We start from the raw sequence: 24,198 nt of genomic DNA on the forward strand, positions 1-24,198 counted from the left end.
GGAGCAATTATTCAATTATTGTAACCTTCTTCACTGTTATGAATAGCAAAGAACCTTATCCTTGCTACATATACTTCAGTATAAAACAGCCGCTCCCACAAGCCACTCTATTGTCATCATCGGTGCAGAAACAGACACAACATTTGGAGCCTAGCAACGCAAAAACAGTTCTTCACAGCAGTTTGTAACCAGGCGACTCTCAGTCAGGTTGCAAAATAATGAGAGAAGACAGCTTCTGAAGCCCATAGACATTGACAAGTAAGTAAATAATGACACCCCCTTTGTGTATTATCCTTCCTATTTAAAATGGTAAGCATAGACTGCTGTTTAGCCTTTGTGAATAAGTATGGAAATAATTAGGAGCATACCTTCTAAAATGAAATTAGAAAAATCAAAACTATGGTATGAAGTTGAAACTCAGACTGATGTGAAATTAAATTACTGAAGTACAGTATTTGCCAATATGACCTGAATATCAAATATGCATATTACAATGACAAAACAATAAGATATTTAGTTTGTCAAATACATATTATAACACATACAATATATATATATATATATATATATAGATATATATTATATATATATTCTATCATATATAGATATATATATATATATATATATATATATAATAAACCATTGTGCATTCACGTTTCAAACCATTGTGCATTTTCTATTTGATCAATGCTCAAATCCACCAATTCTAGGAAGCTTGATTATCTTATTTCACATTCACATTGTACATGCCATGCTAAAAATTATGAATCTGCATCTTCCCCTGTCTTTGAAGTGAACCTGTTACACAGCTTCAAGGTTAGTGTATAATCACTTTTAAAATCACTGAATATTTGTATTTTAGATGCAACATACAGTCACAGCCCTTGAGACAAACAGATACTGTATTCATTGAATATGTTAATAGACTTGCAACATTTCTTTATACTTGATTACATCAGTTTAAACTGATCATCTCTTTCTGCAGCTTTCTGCTTATATGGCCTCTGTTGTAAGACCAGTGATAAATATGTATTCGAAACGTGAACCCTATTTTTGACAAGATTCAGAGGCTGTTCTGGTTGGGTAGTTATGTGACAAGCAATTCCTATTAGTCACCGTCTGAAAAAATAATCAACTTCCCAAATCGCTAATTTATAATTTAGCTTGCTGAACTGGTATATTAATAAAAAGGCTTACTAGTCTTCTAGAAAATGTAGAACACTCACTTACCTACAGTCTGTTATTTTTGGTGTCATTCATAATAAGAAAAAAAAAATAAAACACAAACAAAAAATATCTGTATGTACATAATTTAGTTACTTTATTTAACATCATGGAATCAAATAAATCACACAATTATATTGCAAAAGCCATAATAATACTACAGTATTTAATTTTAGGTTTTGAAATGTAATATTTTAACCATATGGAAAACTACAAAGTGGTATGTAATTCAATATGTTAACGTAACATTATTCAGCAGGTTTCATTCGACTTAGCACATTTAGTTAATTTTATTGGGTGATTCAAAACTGTTGGCCATAGCTGTACAGTATACATCATTGAATGATTGATTTATCCATCCAACATCCGCCATCAGTGCAGCCTTCTGTCTCTTTATACAATTCCTGATTATGCAAAAATGTTCATGTTTAATAACAAGACTTGTGCATGCAATATCGTTATATAAAAAAATAAAAAAATAAATACATTGCCTACATTTTGTTTTTGCTGCCTTCAATTTTACAAAATGTAAATTTACCTTTGCTGTTGGAGAATTTGGATCATGATCAGACACAATGGACAGCACAATAGGAATCCCATGTAAATACATATTAAATAATACAAACAAGAATAAATACTGTTGCGCATAGCAATACATTACAATGCCATTTTAAGCCATGTACACCCTCGGAGAAGTTCACCAGTGGCAGTGAAGTTCAACATTGACTGATGCGAGTAGCATGTGGTGTCAATTACATGCTGTGGACTGGTGTCCATTGTGGACTGCTGTGAGACAGCATAAATTCATCTCTATGTCTCTTGACCATTCAAGGCTATTAATGAAAGGTACCCTTCGCTGGCTAGCACTGTACTTTTTCTTTAAGAGTCAAGTATTGTCGAAGTGATTCACTGGTGTCGGTCACGCTCAGATAACAAACACTGATGAACCGTGCAATTATTTTTCATATCAATCATCTGTTCTTCCATTTGTCTTATAATGTATCGGCAGCTTAAAACCTGAGGGGTTAATGGTGACAAGTGCATGCATTGGTGTTTATACAGTGGTAATTCTATTACATGTAATTATTCAGAATTATTGTTGTTAGTTAACCCTATCATATTATTAAACATTTTATAATTCTTTTGGTGACTGAATAGTTTCTTTTTGTTATATATTTTTAAGAAGCAGCATTGGTATTTTGAAAGTGTTCCACTCAGACTATACATAAATTGACAGCCCTATCATGGTAACATGAATGGTCAGCCTGATGGAGGTAATCACATTCCTGATGTGTGGGCTGCTAGCTGGCTTTCCTTTAAACGGATTTGCAAGTTTATTTTAATGTATTTTTACAGTTTCCTTAAGAAGCATGTTGGTTGGTATTCCACCTGATTCCCACATCACCACAAGCAATTGATATTAAAGACACAATGTATTTGGTAGTGGAAATTGTATGGTGCTAGCACTCACATTTGATCACCCACTGCATATGTTGATCAAACGTGCCTATATACAGGTATGGCCAAAGGTTTTGCATCACCCTATAGAATGAACTAATTTTGCTTCATAAAGTCGAATGAAGCCTGCTGAATAATGTTACTTTAACATTTTGAATTAATACCACTTTGTAGTTTTCCATATACTTATGAAAAACTGACAACAATTGAGAAATGTGACATTTTGAAATCTAACATGAATCTAGTCCTTAGAAATTCTGGCATGTGTTTGGTTAAATCCTCATCACATGACCAAAAATAGATCCTGCTGTTGCCCCTGTGGTGCTGCTTGCTGTCAATAGTTTTTTTTACAAACTCCCTCAAATTACATCATCACGCTGAGCGCCCTTCCTCTCTTCACACAACAAAGCAAAATGACGGACAACAGAAAAACAATTACAAAATATACTAGGAAACAAAGGTGCCGCAAACACTAAAATCATTGTAAAAACATCACCTTCACTGTTTTCTGACTTCCTAAAATCCGAACAAATACAACTCGACGATGTAAATAAATACGACACTCACAAACTCCTCCGAGAATTCTGTGCGAATAGTTCTTTGCCAAAACAACTTTAATAACTGCGGTTTGGATTTCCAAAACATGATTTTCTTGACTGATTCATAAAACAAATCTGGACTGCAGACCTCGGCTTATAGTGGGAAACTAAGGGCCCCTCAGGAAGAGCTATAGTTACCGCTAGGGGACAATGCCCTCAGCCTGTGGCTTCAGGCATTACAGTCCCCTGTCGGTAATTATTGTTCTTCCCTCGGGGGCCATAGTTTACCCACTATACGTCTCCTTTCCAATCCATATTATCTGCTTGTATGTGTGTGTGTGTCTATAAAATTTGCACAAATTACAAACTAAGACTAGAATACAAAAAAAAAGAATAAGATCAAACAGCACAGACTTGTAACAAACTTGTGTTAACCACCTAAGATTTTTTTTTTTTTTAAATGCCAGCCTGTCCTCATAGTATTCACCATTACAATATACACAAATTAGTAGATTACAAGATTTAGACACCGTGGGACATTTAAAGAACACATAGTTTCTTTCAAATCAAATACTTCCAAATACCAGGCTGTGGTTTGAGTTTACAGGACCTTAGGATATATACAGAAGTGAATTGTTAATTGCACCATGCTGTATGTTTACCACTACAAGATGACAGCAAAGCACAAATTAGACAGCACATACACCTCTGCTAATTGTGAAAATGTATCTGAACATAGATTAGGTGTTTTATACTGGTTTTCATTTTAAGCCCATTAGTGAACACAAAAACCCACAATGTTCGGTCTGCTATCAGCAGCAGATCACTTAATGTGATTTTCTACAGCAGAAGATTTTTGGAGGCATTGTAATATAACATGTTGTAATTTAGAATAAAGTAGAAAGACGTTACATTGTATTTTCTGGTAGGTAGGAGTGTCGTTGTATAGATCATGGGGTGCCTTGAAAATAGCAGTGCTGTTGTGGTGTTGTTTTTCCTTTTGCAGGATATATATGATATATATATATACAGGATATATATGCACTGAACCATTTTTGTTTGAGATTTTTTTTCAGAATAAGACTGCAATACTTTCTTTAAAAATAGAACTAACACTTGGAATACAATGAATTATTCATGATCTCAAGAAATTATATTTCTTGCTAAATTTGTGTCTGAAATATAACAATCTTGCACTCTCCAATGTCCAAAAAATGAACTACAGCATTTTCTTGTCTTGAAACACCTTTTAATCCATGAAATTTGAAGTCTGAATTTCTGTTGTGTATTAGCCGGTCTAAATGTTCTTTGTTGGTGTACCTACAAGACTAAAATATGTTTGTGGCAACACTTTCTCTGCGATTAGCCCCTAATAATATGCTTTCTAATTAATTTATGGTTTGTGCTGTTGTCATTTCAAGACATGTATTATGTAAAAGGGTACTTGATTATTTTTTATAAAAGGGTACTTGATTATTTTCCCGGTTTTCCCCATATCCTATATATTATTCACAGTGTTTACACTGTACTTGTGTGTGATAAATGAAAGCCACATACAAACTGGGTCCCACATGGTTACCTAGATTTTCAGTATATGGCGGCTGTACCCTTCTGTGACACATTTTGTTAGGAAAACGCTTAATAAATTCAGTTAATGTGAAAAGTAAATGTCTTAATTACCGATATCTCCTCCAAAGCTCCAAAGCCTTATTTCATTTCACTCTATACATAGACAAAAAAAAAAAGCTGCATAAAAAAGAACAAGCCTTTGATTTCAAATGTAAATGTGGCTTTGTGTCTTTTGTTATACACTTCAAAAAAATTAGTATCAACTATATTAACATCCCCAGAATAGGAAACGAAACACAGTATTTGAGAGGGAATCAACACATAGTTAGGAACATTAACATGCAGTTACTTATAGTGTAATGTGTTTGATTTCAAACTAATATGCCATGATTGCTAGGAGACAAATTTAGTGGTGTATGTACGATGCTTAAGTCTGTGTTTTCCCCTCGGAAGGTACAGCTGAGCTTTTGGGACTGTCTGCCAACAGTTTGTCAGAGCTGCTGTTCATGGTGATGTACAGCACATCTCATCTGCAGAACTAACTGCAGCATCCTTGCTCCGAGCTGTCTGGTAGCCATTGGCTGCGGAGTGACACGTGACGAATGGAGCCTGCTTGGAATCTTCCCCTCGCCCATCTGTGTGCAGGGTACTGATAGGCTGGGATGATGCGCAGACAATTTATCATCCTGATCTCCCACTGAGTCTAGAAGCTCTCCTGTCACCAGTATTGATTTCAGAGGATGGACTAAATTTCCTAGTATTTCCATTAAGAATTAAGAAAAAAAAAAGCTTAAAGCACGCAGGGTAGCCAGGCAGACATGGATATGAGATGGCATTGTGCATCCTCCCAGGTAGCTGCTTTTATCACAGTCGTTGCAGAATGCAGTCATTTCAGCATGCAAGGGGTTGAAGCTGCCATTAGTAAAAAAATATATATATATATAGAAATCTGCATTTCTTTCAAGATACAGCTGCTATAAGACGGAGAAACTGGAATGCGCTGTGCAGATAATCTGCTAATGTATTGTTCTTTTTTTCTTCTTTTAAGTGAAAGGATGTTATCTCGCTGAACACTTTAGCATGATTGCTTTCATCTGCACTGTGGTAAAGCTTAGTACTTATCAAAGCATGCGGTTCCAAGTTTATTTGAGTTTAATAGATATATGTTAGATTTTTTTCACCGGTTAATGGACCTGGCAGAATGATCTACATTTATATACTGTAGTCAGGTTTAAACTTTAAACATACAAGCATGAAAGTTAAGAGAGCATCTTGGTGTTGTGTTTATTAAGCCTTATGCATGCAGCTGTGCCTGAGCTAATTTGTAGGTTGTGTGCACATGTACATAAAGGAGATCCAGGTTGTGTTATTTGTTGTGTTAGTGGGGCCTGGCTGTTCTAGGTTTCAATTAATGTATGTAAACAGAATATGAAGTGTGTGAATGTACAGATACCTCCATTGTGATTTTAAAAAAAAAAAAAGGCTTTGCCCTACAGAGTTACAGATTTACCTAATTCCCAATAGATCCTTGGTGCTGAAGATGCACAGTGAGAAGAAAGATCAGTCAGATCTGTGCAGTTCATTTAAATCAAATGTAAAAGCGATTAGCAAAGTACTGGGATGTAAGACTTAGTGTAAACTTGAGTTTGACTTTGTTTAATTTAAGCAGACAGATGAATGTACAAATAAATACATAGATAACTAAAAAAAAAAAAAAATGGTAAAAGGTGTGTATAAAAATAGCACTGTAGCATATCAGGGGTCAGTAAATAATATACTCTTTTTATGGACGAATCAGATAAAACAGGATTAGAAAATGATCACAAGTCCCTTTCGAACGAAGCCTGCTGTTTTTGAGCAGCACTAGGTTTGTGTTTGTTGAAAGTTTAGGCATGGACATGAATCTAACCTACATTCATCTTTTAGACACTGGCATTTATATTAGAATGACAGATACAATGCTATTACCTCTAGTGGGTTTGGGACTGAATGTCAAATTTCAGGCAAAGTCACAGAGTGATTGGTGAGGAACTTCACTTCCACACATTGGGGAGCTGTTAGTTTACTTTATTAAAAACATGGATCTTTTCCTAAATACATCAAGTCAATATATATGTGTGTGTGTGTGTGTGTGTGTGTGTGTGTGTGTGTGTGTGTGTGTGAAGTTATTTTATTATTACTTGCAATAAGATTTTTTTTTTTTTTTTTTTTTTAAATCACCAATTTGTATAGCGCTCCAGATTTAGAAGTATTTGCTTTATTTGGTATAGCTGTAAAAAATATAATGTATGAATGTGCAAGAATGTTGACTTAATATATATATAAAGGCAAAATAATATGTTCTGTAAACCATAGCTACTGTCTTAAATTCAAGTAATGTTAGCGCTATTTATTGATTAAAAAATTAAATGCAGCTATGTGTTATCTTAATTACTTTTGCCACGAAAAGTGTGTGTGTGTGTGTGTGTGTGTGTGTGCGTGTGTGCGTGTTCTTTCTGCCTTCTTCCCAGTAGATACAGTAGGTTGTTTGTGAGATTCTCCTTGACTTGTGAACTCACTCTGATGCGTTGTCTGCATTACTGCATATCATTAAAGGCCGTCTGCATTGTGAGGTGTTACTTTAATAAAGGCAAGGAACATAAAAGAAATCCAAAAGGGAAAGTAATCTATAGAGAGTTAAAAACAAAGTATTGTGTATTGTTTAGCTTCATGTAAATGAATGAAGGCAAAGGTAAATGGTTAGTTGTTTAAGCAACCTGTGTAATGAAGTAACTCGGAAGAAAAATATGTGACTTCAGCTGAGATTTAAGACATACATTATAACTATCTATTAAAAAGTCTGCAGTAGCAACTTGTTTTCAATAAGGATTTTATGCACATCACATAGCTGACACTGAATACTTAGCTTTGAAGCCAACTAAATATTATATATTTTTACACACTATTATTAATAATACAAAATCTAGCACTCAAAACCCCATTTATCAGAACAGAAAAAAAAGGAAAATATTTTTTTAATTGACATTCTCTTATTATAATAAACCCTTTAATATGAATTAGCATTTCTACTTAAAGTGAACTAGCCCATAGGTGGAAAAATTGGATTTGCAAAAAATAAATATCTCCTTCTTGAATATAAGCTAGAGGCAGTATGATTTTCAAAATGCACTTCATGTCTATTTCAGTGTTCAAAAATATATACACGGATCACTTCTGAGTTTCTTGCTGTTTTCAGAAATGTATGGTTGTGCGACGAGCTTGATCGAACAGCCATCTTCGGGTGAAGTTACTAACAAAATTACTTGAGGGTTTTTATATATATTTAACTAATAATTATATATATATATATATATATATATATATATATATATATATATATATATATATATATATATATATATATATATATATATATATAAAACACCAAAAAGTGTATTACTATGTACTGGTTAATTAAGTATACTATAGAAGACACACTTAACGGATGTTGCTATTTTAAGCACAGTGATGTTGCTATACAAATATAATTACCATCCAATGTTGGGGTATACTGTATTGGGTTGTTTGGTTATGATTATAGTTTTTTAAACATCTAATAACAGTCCGTTCTGTGGACTGACTTGCTACTTGATATAGTGGAAAATTATCAGAGCCAACATTTCCTCTTTCTATAGCTAAAATGATGCATCTTTATCAAAGCTTAGCTTATCAGCTTCTTGAGGTAGCAGAGAAGAAAAGGAGTCCACAGGGGTTTGTGTCTGGGCATGTGCAAACCCCAGCAGCACTGCATTAAAGAAAATGCACCGCTACCATCATGCCAGCATGTGTTTCCAAAGTCTTACCACGTTCAGAAGATTTTAATAAGCACTTGAGCTTAGCTCTGCTTTCCTGGCACCTCCATTTGCTTCCACACCTACCAACAGCAGTAAGCTCTCTCCGTTTTATTAACGATTCTGTGAAAATCTATGTCTTAATTAATCGTGGTGGTACTAATATTTAAACAGGAAACTCTGGTCTAAAGAGCCAAGCATGCCATGATATTTGGGAAAGCCTAGGTAAAAGTATCTTTTGCTAATGAAATTTTGCTAATCCTAAACTGTGAATGGGGCATATGTGTCCAAGTGATCAGAAATTAAATCATAAATTGTAGCTATAAATAAATTATATTAAAGAATGACCATTCTAGTGTGGTGCTGACCAATTAAATAGGAAATTATGCTTCTCTCACACTACAGCAGTTGTAGTTTATCGTTGGATGACCTCCTCTGGCGATTGAGGATACCCTAAGGCTATTAACATGGACTTGGGTGGGAAGTAGTTCCCAGGGTCTGCACTATCATGGTGTCACAATGTTAACCAATGTACTGTATTATGATCTGCTTTGCAATTCCTTTTAAGAATGGGCTACTTTGGTGAATACACTCAGATTTTCTGGAGTTGAAATGTCTAACCTTTTGTAAGACAGGTACAAAAATAAGGGGCCAGTTTAAGAAATCTGTTTTTTAGTATTTTAGAATCCTTTTTTTGGCCTGAGTGGTTTGATGGCTCATTCATTAGGCTGAACCATGCTCTTGGGTTAACTTGATAAAGACTTCTATGGTTCTGCCCGCTATCATTATGGTAGGCAGAATGTTGCATGGGAGAAAAACATAAAAAAGTAGGGCAAATTCAGTGTTATTTTTCTATAAGAAGCAGTGGTTTTTTTTTTATATTTATTTTTATTTTGCAGTTGTGTGTTGCTGAAAGTTGTTTCTCATTGCTGAAATTAATTAGCACAGAGATATAAGGGGCTCCTTTCAGTTGTCAATGTGGAAAAACTACAGGGTTTATCCATATTCAACTGGTAAAGCCCAGTGGATTTCAGAGGATGGGAATTATCACTACTATACAGGCACAACATGAAGCACCAAGACTGAAACTGTGTCGTTTTTTTTTTTTTTTTCACAGCATATCAGCACTCAGGCACAAATGTATGTCTAGCCTTAGGGAGAAAGACAATTTAGCAAACATGCATGTGGTAAAAAGAGGGATATAGAACCGGGAATTGATTTGCAAGTTTGTTTTATTATGTTACCAATCCACCCCAATGCTTTTGAAAGCAACCCTTTAAAAAAAAAAATAGCAGTACAGAGCAATTTGCTGTGCTTCTCTCATATTTTCATTCTGCAGAGGTGAATTGTTAAGATGCATGATTATATATGGAAATATTTATAACGCTAAGTCGGAATATGATAAACAAGATTTGTAGGCAATTATTCACAATTGGCACCCTGTGGTCAAAGAGTGTTGGCTTGTTCTGGTAAATAATTAGGGATCTTTTAATTTCTGTTATGATTTACCAGCACATCTCGAAGTGTAAAAAGTGCTTCAGAGTTATGAGGCCAATCATATAACGCTTCACTGTCAACATACAAATAAACAGTCGCTGACTTGCTTTACTCATTCTAAAATATGAGTGTAGGTCTGTACAGACATTATTAGAAAGATGGGGGTAACGTTGCTTGTTTCTGGTATTCATATGTCTTTGTGTCTTGTTAGCCTAGAGTTAGTTGCAACAGATAAGCCTTCGTTCAGCGGTATTCTACATTCCTTCATGATGCAATATCATTTACCTTCATTTTTAGCGACCCTTGTGTGGAAAAAGAGCAGTAGAAAGACATATTCAAGGAATGAGCTTTGCTGGGTGAAATTGTAAGAAACTGGTATTTTTATTTTTATTTTTATTTTTTAAAAGAAAGAAAAGAAAAAGCAAGTTCCTGCTAGACCAAGTAAGCCATACAAATAATATAAAACTAAATGTATTTTCTACTAAAGAAATGTAAATATTATAACTGTACAATAATGGATTGAGTCATAGAAAACTGTTTCCGTATTTATTGGTTTTATTACAGTCAGTGCAACTTGATAAAGTGGGTTCTTTCCAGTTTAGCAAGACTTTAGACTTTTACTGTCTTCTTATAGAGGTGTCTCTCTGAATGTTCTGGTCAGTACTTTAAGACCAGCCAAGGACAGACTCCTGGTAATCAAACTGATTACAAAAGTTACGCTTCCAGAATGTATAGTTTTCTAGTTTAATTCTGGGTTCTGTCCAGAGTGCAGATACTGAAAAGTCATTTTTTGCTGATGATGTACATAGTGATCCTCAAAGATTGGCTGGCAGGTGTGTGATAAAACAATGTACATAGCAAAGTTAATTAGGGTCGATTGGATGATTGATTGATTTAATTAAGATTGACATGATCATTGTCTCATTTGTAGAACCACGCACTAGTCCAAGTTAATGAAATTGATCGGGCACACCAATTTGTTTTTGTGTAGTTTGCATTGCTCACAGCACGAATAATACAAATGTGACTCATAACCGCCTCCCATCTTCGGGATGCAGATAGTTGGAATGAAACTACAAAGTGCAGAAGGGATCCAATCATGAACTGCCTCCACTCTCGCCCTGCTTTGTGGTAAATAATCAAAAAGTACAATGAGCGGCTTGTAGGTTGATGCATTAATGCAAAGTGGGGGTGGTAGTGACGGGGTGGATGCATGTGGCAAATTAATTAAAAGCAGTTGATTCACTTTTATTTAGTCAGAGGCAGTGTACACATATGAAACAAATGATATGGCATACTACAGTTTTGCCCCCTCCCCGCAAAACAATGGATATGCAGTCTTTCTTTGTGTAAGAAATATGAGCTGCACTGCAGATGTTGTAGATGATAGTATTGTGGGCCCTGTAACAAGATCTAAAGCACTACTGTACTGTCAACAGATTGTTAACATTAACATAACAAAAAAACTCAACACACAAATTCAAGACAACGTAAATCACAGTTCTTGCAGATGTGCGTTGACAAACAAGTGTTCACTTTATGTATGTGTGGATGGGAGTTGCTAGATAGATACTGTAGATAGATAGATAGATAGATAGATAGATAGATAGATAGATAGATAGATAGATAGATAGATAGATAGATAGACTATATATATATATATATATATATATATATATATATATATATATATATATATATATATATATATATATATATATATATATATAGATATATATATAGATAGAGAGAGAGAGAGAGAGAGAGAGAGAGAGAGAGAGAGAGAGAGATGTATGTGTTTGTGCACAGTATATAAAGTAGTGCTGCTGTGTACAAGGGACTCGCATTAGTTTAATGGATGACAGTTCATCTGCACTGAATTCTAAAGAAATGCCAAATTCTGTAGCTAATAAAGCATCAGTGAGAGGTTTTGTCATTTTGGTAAGCAAATGCAGAACACAGTGGGATCCCCTGAGGTCTAATTTTATGTAGGACACTTTGTTCCATAATGGATCATTCGCACAGCCAGGACTTAATGTTGCTGGTGAAGCAGGTTTCACAAAGCTATGACATTAATAGACAGAGCACAAGATTGAGAACAGAACTCCATAGTTGCAGGACAAGTTTGCGGTTATTGACAGTTTACACGTTATTGACATGTTATCCACTTGTGCATTTTATTGTGAAATAGCATTATTTTTTGCTAAATGGCTGTTGTATGTGATCTATATTAATTGATTTCCCTGTGTCAAGTTGCATTTGACAGTCACATTCCCTTGTGTGTAAACTAAGTTATGACATTAGAAAACAATGGGAAAAAAAGGCTGTCTGTTGACAGGACTGTGTTTATTGACCATTTGATTTTGACTTAGTTTTAATTACTGTACCATGTGCAAATACCACACAAGCATTTTCAGAGAATTTGAGATAATGATTTCAATGCCCAACAATGAAGTCCTATATTCTCCTATATGGATTGTACTGCAACAAAATCAATTCTTATCCCTTGCTAAGTATGACATCTACTGTCTGTCATGATTTCCTGCTTTGTTGTTTTTTTACAACAGTAAAGTAATTGCAGCTAACAAAATAGTTCCATAAAATGTCTCCGCTATGCACATCTATTAATTTTATAGGTCTGAAATCTGCAGTTTTGAAAGCACATGCTATAGCAAATGTATATTTTAATTTCAGAACATGATATTTGGTACTACTCTATCTTAAAGAAAACTCATTTTGGAAGCCATGCTTTTTAAATGTTTTTTACTTCCTGTGTCATTTCACATGGAGAGTGAAATTGTCACCACCCTTTTATTGTCCTCTTTCCTGTCAATAACCAATCAGCTGCTTCCCCTATTGACTGACATACTTTCAGCCAATAACATGCTTTTACCCAAAAGACATTGCTGAGGTGAAGTGACCTAGGGAGTACAAGCCAGAAAAGCTGAGTAAAAGTAGGTTTAGAACAGAAGTTAGGAAGCACGTTTTTACATACATGATTGGAATAGACTCCCAGGTGAGATAGTAGGATCTAAAACACTAGAAACATAAAACAAAATAACGAGATAATGTGCTTCTAAATTAGTTACCCCCAGTAGGGGAGAATGGTGTGCTATGGACGGTCCTGAATCAGTCAAATGGCCTTTTTTTGTTCCCAAACTTTTGTTATGTTTTTATGTATAATTCAAGTCTTCACGGCACCTCCAGGATTGACAGGCAAGGTGAAAAACAAGTTTAAAAAAAAACACTAATGGTAGCTGGATTATAGTGATGAGCTACATAGTATAGAAACTAATTAAATGTAGATCCCTGCTTGACAGCTATGTGATTTGCAACTTTTCATCCACTTTGGGAATTCATTAAGAGAGATTCAATTATTAAATTCATCCAAGGAGAAGATGTAAATTAACACAGAAACTTCTCCGGAAAGTCCACTAATGCTTACTGTAGCACTACTTTGCAAGTGAATCCGTCAATCAGACGTTGTCAGCTGGTCTTGTGTCAGGGTTTGGAGGGGAAATCAGAGTGGACTATTATGTGGTCAGATCAGAGACTTTCATCGGATGCTCTACTGTGATGTATTCACTGCTTTGTTCTTACAATTTTTTTTCATAAAATGCCCATATTCATGTGCGTTGAAACGTAAACATTTCCAACATAACCTCACCCCATTATACTTTAAGCAACATGGCCAGACAGATTTCTCAACTTATTTAAATTTACTTTGCACTTAACTTGTATGAATTTTCAATGGTTTTCTTTGAATTTTAGTATTTCACATTGCCTTGCTACCTCGTGCTTCGATGCATTTGGTGCCTCAGAACCTCGGCATCTCAGTTTCTTGAGGGAGAGGAGGTTCCAGATGCTCACACATTGCTACATCCTCCACTCTGTCTGGCCAGGTGACTGCAATTTGGCCTCTCCTTAAACTCCCTGCATGTTCTCAAAGTGCGTGGATGCCATTCTAATGTCCTTGTGGCTGCAAGGGATCAGAGTGTTGAGCTGCCTGGATGACAGGTTGATCTGCTCCTAGTCGTAGGAAGGAGCAGTGGCCCACACGGCGATCGTGACAGAGCATCTTGTGAGACTGGGTGTCACCCTCAAAGATGCCAAAAGCCAATTAATACCGGTGTAAAGTACGGTTTACTTGGGTCTCCGGCTGGATTCCCTTATAATGCGAGCCTTCCTGTTGGACGAGAGATTTGCTGCCATTCACAACTGTTTAACCCTGTTTTAACAGGAATCCACAGTACAATTGGTGTTATTGGGTCTGACGGCGGCAGCTTCATGAGCCATCCAACTAGAGTTACCCCACATGCGCCGATCCAAGCGTAGCTCAATGCCTTCCAGCTACACCGCAAACGCGACAGACACCGTCGGCTTACTGTGTCTCACGTATGCTGGGAAGCCCTGCGCTGGTAGAGGCATGGCGTAATGATGGGAGTGATCCACAGCGAAGGTGGAAGGATGGGAGTGATCCACAGCCATCAGGTGGTGACGACAGACGCATCCAACTCGGGTTGGGGTGCAGTCTGGCTAGGTAGAGGAGTCCGCGGGTCCTGGTCGGGTTGCTGGACATCCCTGCACATAAATGCGCTGGAACTGCGAGTGGATCACCTCACTCTCCAGCATTTCCTCCCAGTGCTCCAGAGGAGATATGTCCTTGTCCGCACAGACAACATGTCTGTAGTAGCGTATGTCAACCGCCAGGGATGAATATGGTCCTTGGGATTGCACCGCACAGCCTTTGGCTATTGACCTGGGGAAAAAAGAACCTCCTATCCCTCTGGGCTGTTCATCTTCCCTGAGTGATGAATTGGGCGGCGGACCTCCTTTGGTGTATGGCCAGAGGTCCTGACCCCATTTATTGCCCTATAGCAATCATCTTACGGTTTCTACAATAATTGCTAGAGGGTAGATCCTCCTCTTCTCTGAAAGTGTACCTAGCAGCCATATCTGAATGCTATGTCCCCATTGACTCAGTGTCCCAGGCGCTCATATACTAGTGAACCGTTTTTTAAAGGACACACGGAGGTTGCGTCCTCCTAGAAAGGACATCCTCCCCGAGTGGAGTCTAGATGTGTATTGAAGGCTCTCACTAAGGCCTCATTTGATACTATACATTCTATAGAGTTGAAATATCTCTATGAAGACAGACTTTCTATTAGCCATCACCTCTGTTAAGCGGGTTAGTGAGCTACAGGCTCTGTCAGTGCACAGCTCCTGTATGCGTGTTTGGGATGATGGAAACAGGGTGTCATTACACACAAACCCGCTTCTCTCCCTAAGGTGGTTATGGCTTTCCACTTAAACCAGTCAATGGAACTAGAGGCTTTCCATTCCCCTCCTTTTTCTTCGGAGGAGGATCGGAGATTGAATTCCCTCTGCCCGGCTCAAGCATTGAGATGTTATGTGGATAGGATCCTGGGTCAGCACCTCTCGAAGCAGTGACTGCCCCACTGGACTGTAAACACAGTTTCGACTGATATACTAATGCCGACCTATCCCCACCTGGAAGGATGGCTGTGCACTCTAACAAAGGAATGGCTATATCTTTAGAGGTGCCTCATTGGCTGATATTTCTACTGTGGCTAGCTGGACTACCCCGCATACATTCACCAGGTCCTACCAACTCAATGTGGTAGATCCATCTGTGCCTTCATTAGGCACAAGGGTCCTGGAGGTTGCACGCTCACCACAAAGGCTACTTGGTGGTAGCGAGGCATCCCTCGTCTGCTGTCTGCTCACGCTCCCTCGCGGCTGCTTTGATATATTTTCCCAAAAGTATAGTTGTTGGAAGGGAATGTTAGGTTACCTGTGTAACTCTGGTTCCCTGAAAGAGAAGACAATCAACAAACCTTGCGAGGTCGCATCACTCGCATTCGCGTGCTCGTTGCAAAAGAAAATGTGAACTCCGCTGAGTGACTACTTAATCCTTCGGTAGGCGGCACTGAGGACGTCACTCCTCGGAGGGAGCTATCAGCACCTCTGACATAAAATGCTCAGTAAATACCTGGCCTGTGGCAGGATATCCCAAAAGTATAGTTGTTGGTCATCATCTATTTCAGGGAACTGTCGTTTTTATGTATTGTCATACATTGTCCGTTGGCATCCCCCATCATTTATGTCACAGGGTAATGAAGTCAACAATGTTTTAATTTCTATTTCTAGCTCGAGACACAACATTACATGCTTTATCTCTTCTCAGAAGTCCTTAAGCCCTTCACCCTAGAAATATTCAGTAAAAAGATTCCTCTTGTTAGAAATAATAACACTTTATAATGGAACAATGCAAGAGAGCCAACAGACGACAATTTTTGTGGAGGGGTCAGGAAAAGAATGATTGCAGTTTGATTTGTACATTGTTGAAAGTTACAGCATGAGTTGCTGGTTGTGGTTCTTTCCAGAATTCCTTCCAGTAACAAGGATTGATTTCCAATTATTTTATTATTAAATAATAATTATAATAAACAGGGCACAAACTTCAAATTATCAATATAACATATAAATATATAATATAATATATATATAGATATATATTATATATATATATATATATATATATATATATATAGATATTATATATATATTGATTATTCTAGATTTCTAGATACATACAGGATACTATATGTAGTTTTGTCTTGGACTCTTGGACTCTTGCAGGCATATTAGGATGGGTTTTAGGGCTTAAACTATATAACAGGATGAGATATATTGCTTATATATTATTATTTATAAAGCATAGATACTATATCTTATATTGTATGTTAATCTGATTTGCAGGATCATGTACAGTGTGATATTCCGTAGGATTGGTTAGACAAACCTGGATCTATCTGCTTACCGATACCGAATCTCCACTAGGGATTACTCTACAAAACTTTATTTTTAAACTACCGTATTGGCATCTACCTTTATATATTACTGCTTTTGATCAATGAGCAGGTTTTCTGGAAGAGAACTGTTTTGAATCATTATAAATCAGTTTATTTATGTTGCTGTGTACATTCAGCTATGGAAACATTTTAAAGTGCAGTACATTTGTATGTGGACAGACAGCCATTCAGTTTATTTAGAAAGCCAGTGGATAGATAGGTGGAAGGTGAAAATACAAGGCTGCTACTGGTATATATTAATCATGAAATATATGCCACTGCAAAGCTTACATGGAGACAAATCAGGATACAGTTTTGTTGTGTTTTGTCTCATTTTGCAAGATGTTCATTTGCTTAAAAAACACTCCAGGCTCATTACGAAGTCCACTCTTGGTGAGACCATTACTGTATGCCTTGGATCACAGATAGATTAAATCCTATTAAAACGAGTTCATTACAGCATGTTCTTCTTCGTTCTGCAAGTAAAACACAGGCTCCTGGGGACTGTATTATAAAGTAGGTGGATTTTATTTAAGTCGGCTGTCAGGAAGTTGCAGTCGGCCAATTAAGCATGGCTGTGGAGGAAACCTTGTTTGTTTTCTCATGAAGATTCTGCCTGATCGTCCCCCGCACTGAATCAGAAGCACCTGGCATGCGAGGTGGACTCCTTGTAAAATGCTGAATTGCCCTTGTCTGATTTTGGCATTGACTCGAGGGTAAATGTACTATAGCTACACAGTCTAAAACCTTTTCACTGAACCGTCTTAATATTGATGCGGTAAACTCAAGGAAAAATGCAAATCAAACAATTTGGGCTGATAGATGTGACAAGTTTGAATGTCTCAGTTGTCTACAATTGGTTCAGCCAACCTACCATTCAGATCAGCTTTATATTCTCTACGTTCCATGTACGTTTTGTTCTATTGGCTAGAAAACTTCCAATATCCACTCTCCAAAACTCTGAATGCTTTCGATATCCAGTCTCCAAAAATCGGAACACCCTGTTGGCTGTTGTCAACTCTCCAAGTAAAAACTCTCTTGTGTTTTAAGTTTGGGAGGTACAGTATTTTCAGGGAGAGTCATGGTAACTCGATTTCTGTAATGCTTTATATCAGAATAATGGCTGATGTTATATAGCAGATTTAATTTTTTTTTTAAATAACTATGCAGTTTATGTCACAATAAAAAACAGGGTGGAAAGAAATTGAGTGCCCTAAATTTAGATCTTACCAGAATACAGTATGTGTGCCTATTTATGTCTTTTAATGCTGCTTTAACAGCTTTGACACTGGTATGGTCTCTGGGCCTTTGGAACAAAAATAAAAAATAAAACCTGAAAAAAGGCATAAGCAATATATCCCTCAATGATACAGAATTGAAATGTCCTTTCAAAATGCTTTTTTTGTTCTTTTTTGCATGAGATTGATTATGGGCCGGTCTGGTTACAGCTTTTTGTAGTTGACAAGGTTTATACAGCTGTGAGAATACCTGTATGTGGTGGTAGTTATGGGGTTGGGGTAGTGGTAGGGTAACAGAATAAAAGGCTATACTTCAGTCATTATAGCTGCTGCTTTTTTCTCCCACTCAATATGTTTCTGTCTTTTTGTCATTTTTAACCTACGCTTTATATATTGGATAGCAATAATAGAGTAAAGCCAGAGGCTTGTGTGTGAGTATGCAGGAGTCATTAATATAATCCTGGTGGGTGCTTCAACCTACTGGCTTGGGAAACAATATGCGGTGCTAAGAACAACAGGCGCTATAGGAACCTACAGTAGCTCACCCACCAATGACTCTCTGCTGCAGATACACCACTGCTTTAAAGAAACAAATACAAAGCAACCAGGTTTATCCAACCTGCTTCTGGTACAGGGGCGATATGTGTTGCTTAGATAAAAGATTGGTTCAGAGAAAGGCTGGATTTAAAAAAAGTGCTCTACTGGCAGAATTAGTAATGTTAAAAGAAAAGTGGACTTTGTTCATCAGTCAAGCACAGGACCTGAACAGCATATGCTGGTTGGCTTGGCAACCTGGTTAGCTGGTGCGTTCCAATGGCAGAAGTAGTACACAGTTTCATTCAATGTTGTTTGCGTTTAAATTTCAAGTTGGGTCCACAATTTTAACCATTGACATCTTTATCCAAATGCATCTACTCAATTATTATTATTATTTTATTTTTTTTGCATACTACATCATAAACAACTAGTTGTAGCTTACCAGTATGGTAACATTATGACCGCATTGTGTTCTGCATTCTGATAAGCCTGTGTTCTTTGTTACAGCCTACGGATGACCTGCTTGTGGCATCTGCTGAATGTCCGAGTGATGATGAGGACATTGATCCATGTGAGCCGAGCTCAGGTGGGTTAGGTTAGTCATCTCTTTTTACTACTTCTTTCTTGGTGTCAACGTGTTTGTGCTTTTAACATTGATATCATTAGAAGGAGTTTTTTTTGTTTTAAGTCCCCTGTACAAAACACACCTGGTGGTTTGCAACAAATAATCATCCCCACTTCTTACAAATACCTCAGGGGCTTCTGAAAGAGAATAAAGGGGGTGAAGTGCATCCCTGTTACAAATACAATATGCCCTACTCTGTCCATAAATCAGGGCTTAGTCAGATATGGGTTTAAGTACGGTGATGGAGAACCATCCTTGTGTGAAACACTGTGTGATTGATTCTTAAACACTTTTCTGTGAAATAGGGGGATGCTCGAGTGATTCATTAAGTTTATCTGACACCTTACGCTGATCTGATATAATTTATTATGCTTAACGGGTAATCAGTTTTTTTTTTTTTTTTTTTTTTGTTTTTTTTTTATGATGTTTTATGTTGATCTATAGTGGAAGGTAAATCCAGATATACACCAAAAGAAAAATAAATAAATCTCCAAAATGGGTATATTAGGAACTATATGACTGTTTTTATTTTATTGAAAAGGCCCCACCAACCATGCTATTTTCTTTTTATCAATAGAGAATTATACCATGTGGTGTTCGATATATAATGCAGTTATTCAATCTGAAAAACAATATACCACTAATTGGGACCTCTAAACCATTAATGGAACACTTGAATCTCTTCTGAGTTTTGTGCATTTGCTACAGTGCACAGCAGGAATGCTATGTGGAATAATTATCATTAAGGATTTTGTTCAAGTATATAATTTGTTTTTCTTAATCGATTATTAATGGCTTTTTTAAACATTTTATTTTACAATAAAAACACACAAGAGCTCTCACCTGTTCTTTCTTGACAAATTCGTACTAAAGAGTTGCATTAATACAGTACTTTTTTATTGAGAATATGTTTTTTAATCAAAGTGGACTGGGTATTGTTATACCTGCCTAGATTTTCCACTTTACTTTATTAAGTTCTGTTGAAAGTTTAAGGGACACACAATATGAAAATAAATTTCATTTAAAAAAAATGGAACGTGTATAAATGCAGAGCCTGTGATTGTAGAATCATCTTTTAAATCTTACAAAACAAAATAAGTCATCATGCCTTATCATTACAGAACTCTGAAAAATAAGACTGCAATCGCTAACCTAGCTATGTATTTGTTAATAATTTATATTTACCATTGAGATGATCTTTCTTTATATACTATTAGAAACTTGTATGGTGTTCAATAATGTATATATTAATTGCAATTGGACATTCTTAATATGCAGCTCAAGAATAAAAAGGGCTATTTAGCTTTAAGAAGTTCCAGATATGTGTACACTTTAAAGGGGGGCACGGTGGGGTGTCAGCCCCACAAGGTTAGCTGTCAGGTCTTAATCACTAGTAACTCACTCTAGTGTTTTATTAATGAATAGAAATGGGCTCTTTTTCCAATCCCGTTTCAGCCCCGCACTGCTGCAGATAATCTCCCAGATCTCCTGTTAGATCAGCCTGCAGTAAATTGAATACTTTGCTGTTCGACTTTACAGCCAGTCAGAGCTATGACTTTCCTTTCTACTTTCAAGGGAAGGCAACCCTCTTGGGGAAAATCTAGATCTGGTTTAAAATAAACCAGAAAAGGAGTCAATCTTACATGAATCAGACCCATAAACCTTATGATTCATTCACTCATTTGACATGGTGAAGGTGTTTGTTTGTTTTTCTAGTATTTTGTTTTGCTGCTTTTCCTGCAAAAATGTGACTAAATGTGATTTCAGTGAGCCTCATAGATTTTAGCTAAACATTCTTGCTTTTAAAGCCACAAAAAATAAAAAAACTCTCAATCGAAAGAAGTGGTTCCAATCTATTTGTCCAGCTATACTTTCACTGGTCCTACATTATTTTCAATTCACCTGTGTTGTCCTAGAAACGGTTTTGCTAACTTCTGTCGGAATGTTGTGATTGATGTCCGCAAATACAGTTGAGGTGTATTTCATCCCATAGATAGTGTACACGTAAGATCATCAGAATTGTCTGGCAATGGCATCCGGTTTTCCTTTTCTATAGATTACAGCTTATTATGGGCTGCCACCATAATGGAGACCAACACAAAAAAAAGTCACTGTGGGACTTTCCTCATAAATACATGGTTATGTTGCATGCCAAATCTCCCAAAAACTGCCTTCAGGCAATACAGTGAGTGGTGTAAGGTGTTTTGTTGAGATTGGTTTTCCACATCATCAGGCTTACATTTTAGCACAAACTTTTTGTTTTTTGTCTTTCTAAGAGAATATTTCCATTTTTAAAAGTGCCTACTTTCACACTGTGGTTTCACTTCATTCTTTGACTTATCCCCTTTTGGGAATGGTGTAAATGTCTTGTTTTGTACCCTGTGCTATGTTCTGAGAGGGGGTCAAAGAGTTGGGTGAGCGACTTCTTAATGATAGATCCAGCTCCTTTAGGCAAAGCTCCAGCATCCTATCCCCCACTGCTTGAATGTTCAGGCTTTGGTTACTTCCATTCTTTTTTCATCTGACCGAATAAAAAAGTGACTATGTATGTCTTTTTAGGATTTTCCAGCCACACATAGAGTGAAGCCATGTAAATTAATGGGTACAAGTACTGTCGTTTTTGAGTGCAGAGTGAGTAATGCAAAAGTGGTTCGTATCCCACCTGCGGAAAGTTTCTGATCTTGGTTGGGGACCCTCAGGAAGTGCTGCTTGGCCTTTTCACTCCACAGGGTTGGGGCAGAAAATCATAATCAAGCTCTAGAGACCACTCCTGGTCAGGCATCTGGTGAGTCTTGGCAGAGTCTTCCATGGTCCACTCTTCATCCAGTACTGTAGTCATATACTGGCCTCTTTTTTGTGTTGTATATTTGTTTAAACTGCTGCTAGAAAGGAAAAAGCAGTCCTTCTATACACCTCTTCTTTGAAGTATTGAAGTAGAGTCACCACAATTTGCATTTTTATTAATGTTGCTGCAAATCATTGTAAAGCCAGAGATTTAAAGCTTTCTATGCTGTACTCTTAGGTCGATTCATGTTGAATAGCTTGCATTATGTTTATATTAAGAAGCAGACAATAACAGCAAACATTTGTGCAACACTTAAAGTGATTTAAAACCTTGATTTTCAGCATGTCTTTGAACCAAAGGGGAAATATTACAGACCTTCTAATGTGACTGTGCTTTTTAGCAGTCATTTCAGGGAAAAAAGCAGTTGAACAGAGTATGGGTCACGTAGCTGGAGGTAAACAGTTTATGGTTGCAGTAGCCACTGGATAAAATTGGCTTGACTGTTATCTTCTGAAGAGAAATAAAACAAAAGATAAACAAAAAAGCTCTGATCCATGAAATACACATTATCATCCACTGAGAGATAGAAATAAAATATACCTCACATAAAACATAGCAATTATTAGGTGCAGACGAGATTGATTTGAAAAGATGTCAACATTATTACTCCAGATAGCAACAGGCAAGTTAGTCACTGAGAAAAAAAAAAATTCTCGAAGCCAAAACAACTAGAGGCTTCCACCCCTCAAAATGTTTTTTTGTTTTTGTTTTTTGCACCAGTGAGTTAAATGTATGGATTAAGCAGTATTATTATCTTCAGCTACATTTGTTTGGTTTTTTTGTTTGTTTGTTTTTGTAATTGTAGGGATGTCTTCACAGGGCCTGTCATTTAAAAGTGTGTCTTTTCTCACAATTGCAAGGTTAATGTGCAGGCAGTAACCAGTGCTAGATTGTGCTCTCCCTATTAATCAAGTCAGTGCATTCGGAACATTGGAAACACCATGGAAGAGAACCGCATTTTATGTAGTATGCTTCAACAATGCATTCCAATACAGTTGATTATTTTTGCTCAGTAATGATACACATACAGATTGAGCTGATGGAATAAAGCTGGAGCAAAGTTAGACCAATCCGTTTGTCTCACTACTTTTGTATAGCTGTTGGCTGAAGGAAAAAAAAAAAAAGATTTCACTAAATACCTAGTGATTACATCCACCATTTAACAAAACATTATGTTAAATGGCTATGCATTTTGTAAAATGATGGATGAGGCTGTTTGCCAAGGACATATCCCTCAAATTACTTGTTAACAGAAGCACTGTTCTTGCAGAAGATAGTCACGTTATGCTACTCTTAACATTAGAAGTCGGATAGAATTAGGATTAATCAGTCAATTCTGGCCAGGCATTTACTCAACTTTACTTGCAGAGACACTTGATATAAACAGTTTAGGTAATTTTTATCTAAACATTTTGTTTTTAATGTGTATTTTTCTTTTTTTTCAATGTTTTACATCTAAACTGAAATCTATTATGTGGTGTTTTTGATGTGTATATTGTGGGTGGTGCTGCTCTTTGTACCAAAGTCCTTGAAAAAACACCATAGGCCCTGCCATAGCCAAGCTTGATTCTAGACTGAAAGCAACTACATCAGAAATGTCAAGTTTGGATTTGTTCACTATAATAGAGAACAGCTTGACCCTGTTTAATTAAATAAAATACAAAAGAAAGAAAAAAAAAACACTGCCTGTAAAAGACATGGCCCTTGAGTTTTAGTTTTCAATGCTATCGGTTGTATTCATCTTGAGAATGAATGGCCCAAGGCCATGCTGAGAGATCAGTACAGAATAAAATACTTACTAATAAGGCAATGCAGAAAGAGCACAACATCGGTGGTTTGACCTTCTGGGTGCCTGCTTACATGGTTCATTCACAAACATTTTTGTTTCTCGTGTTAGACATATCCACATTTAAAGGAATATATATGTTGGTGTAAGATGCTTGTCTCCATTTACATATCAC

At 36.6% G+C, this 24,198-nt stretch overlaps 1 protein-coding gene across 31 annotated transcripts in view; it reads left to right on the forward strand.

Annotated features, from left to right (window-relative positions):
• The window catches only part of nrxn1a (neurexin 1a), a 394,460-nt gene that overhangs the window by 334,488 nt on the left and 35,774 nt on the right, over nt 1–24,198 (forward strand). For 20 of the 31 annotated variants that reach the window (XM_041251357.1, XM_041251339.1, XM_041251355.1 and 17 more), the window contains one exon: nt 19,275–19,362. In XM_041251357.1, coding sequence (XP_041107291.1) covers nt 19,275–19,362 — 88 coding nt within the window. Of the gene's footprint in view, nt 1–5,514; nt 5,642–19,274; nt 19,363–24,198 lie in introns of those variants that run through there. The other 11 variants (XM_041251340.1, XM_041251371.1, XM_041251345.1 and 8 more) reach the window with 2 other exon arrangements.

The sequence above is a fragment of the Polyodon spathula genome, chromosome 5, assembly GCF_017654505.1.
Source record: "Polyodon spathula isolate WHYD16114869_AA chromosome 5, ASM1765450v1, whole genome shotgun sequence".
Lineage (NCBI taxonomy): Eukaryota > Metazoa > Chordata > Actinopteri > Acipenseriformes > Polyodontidae > Polyodon > Polyodon spathula.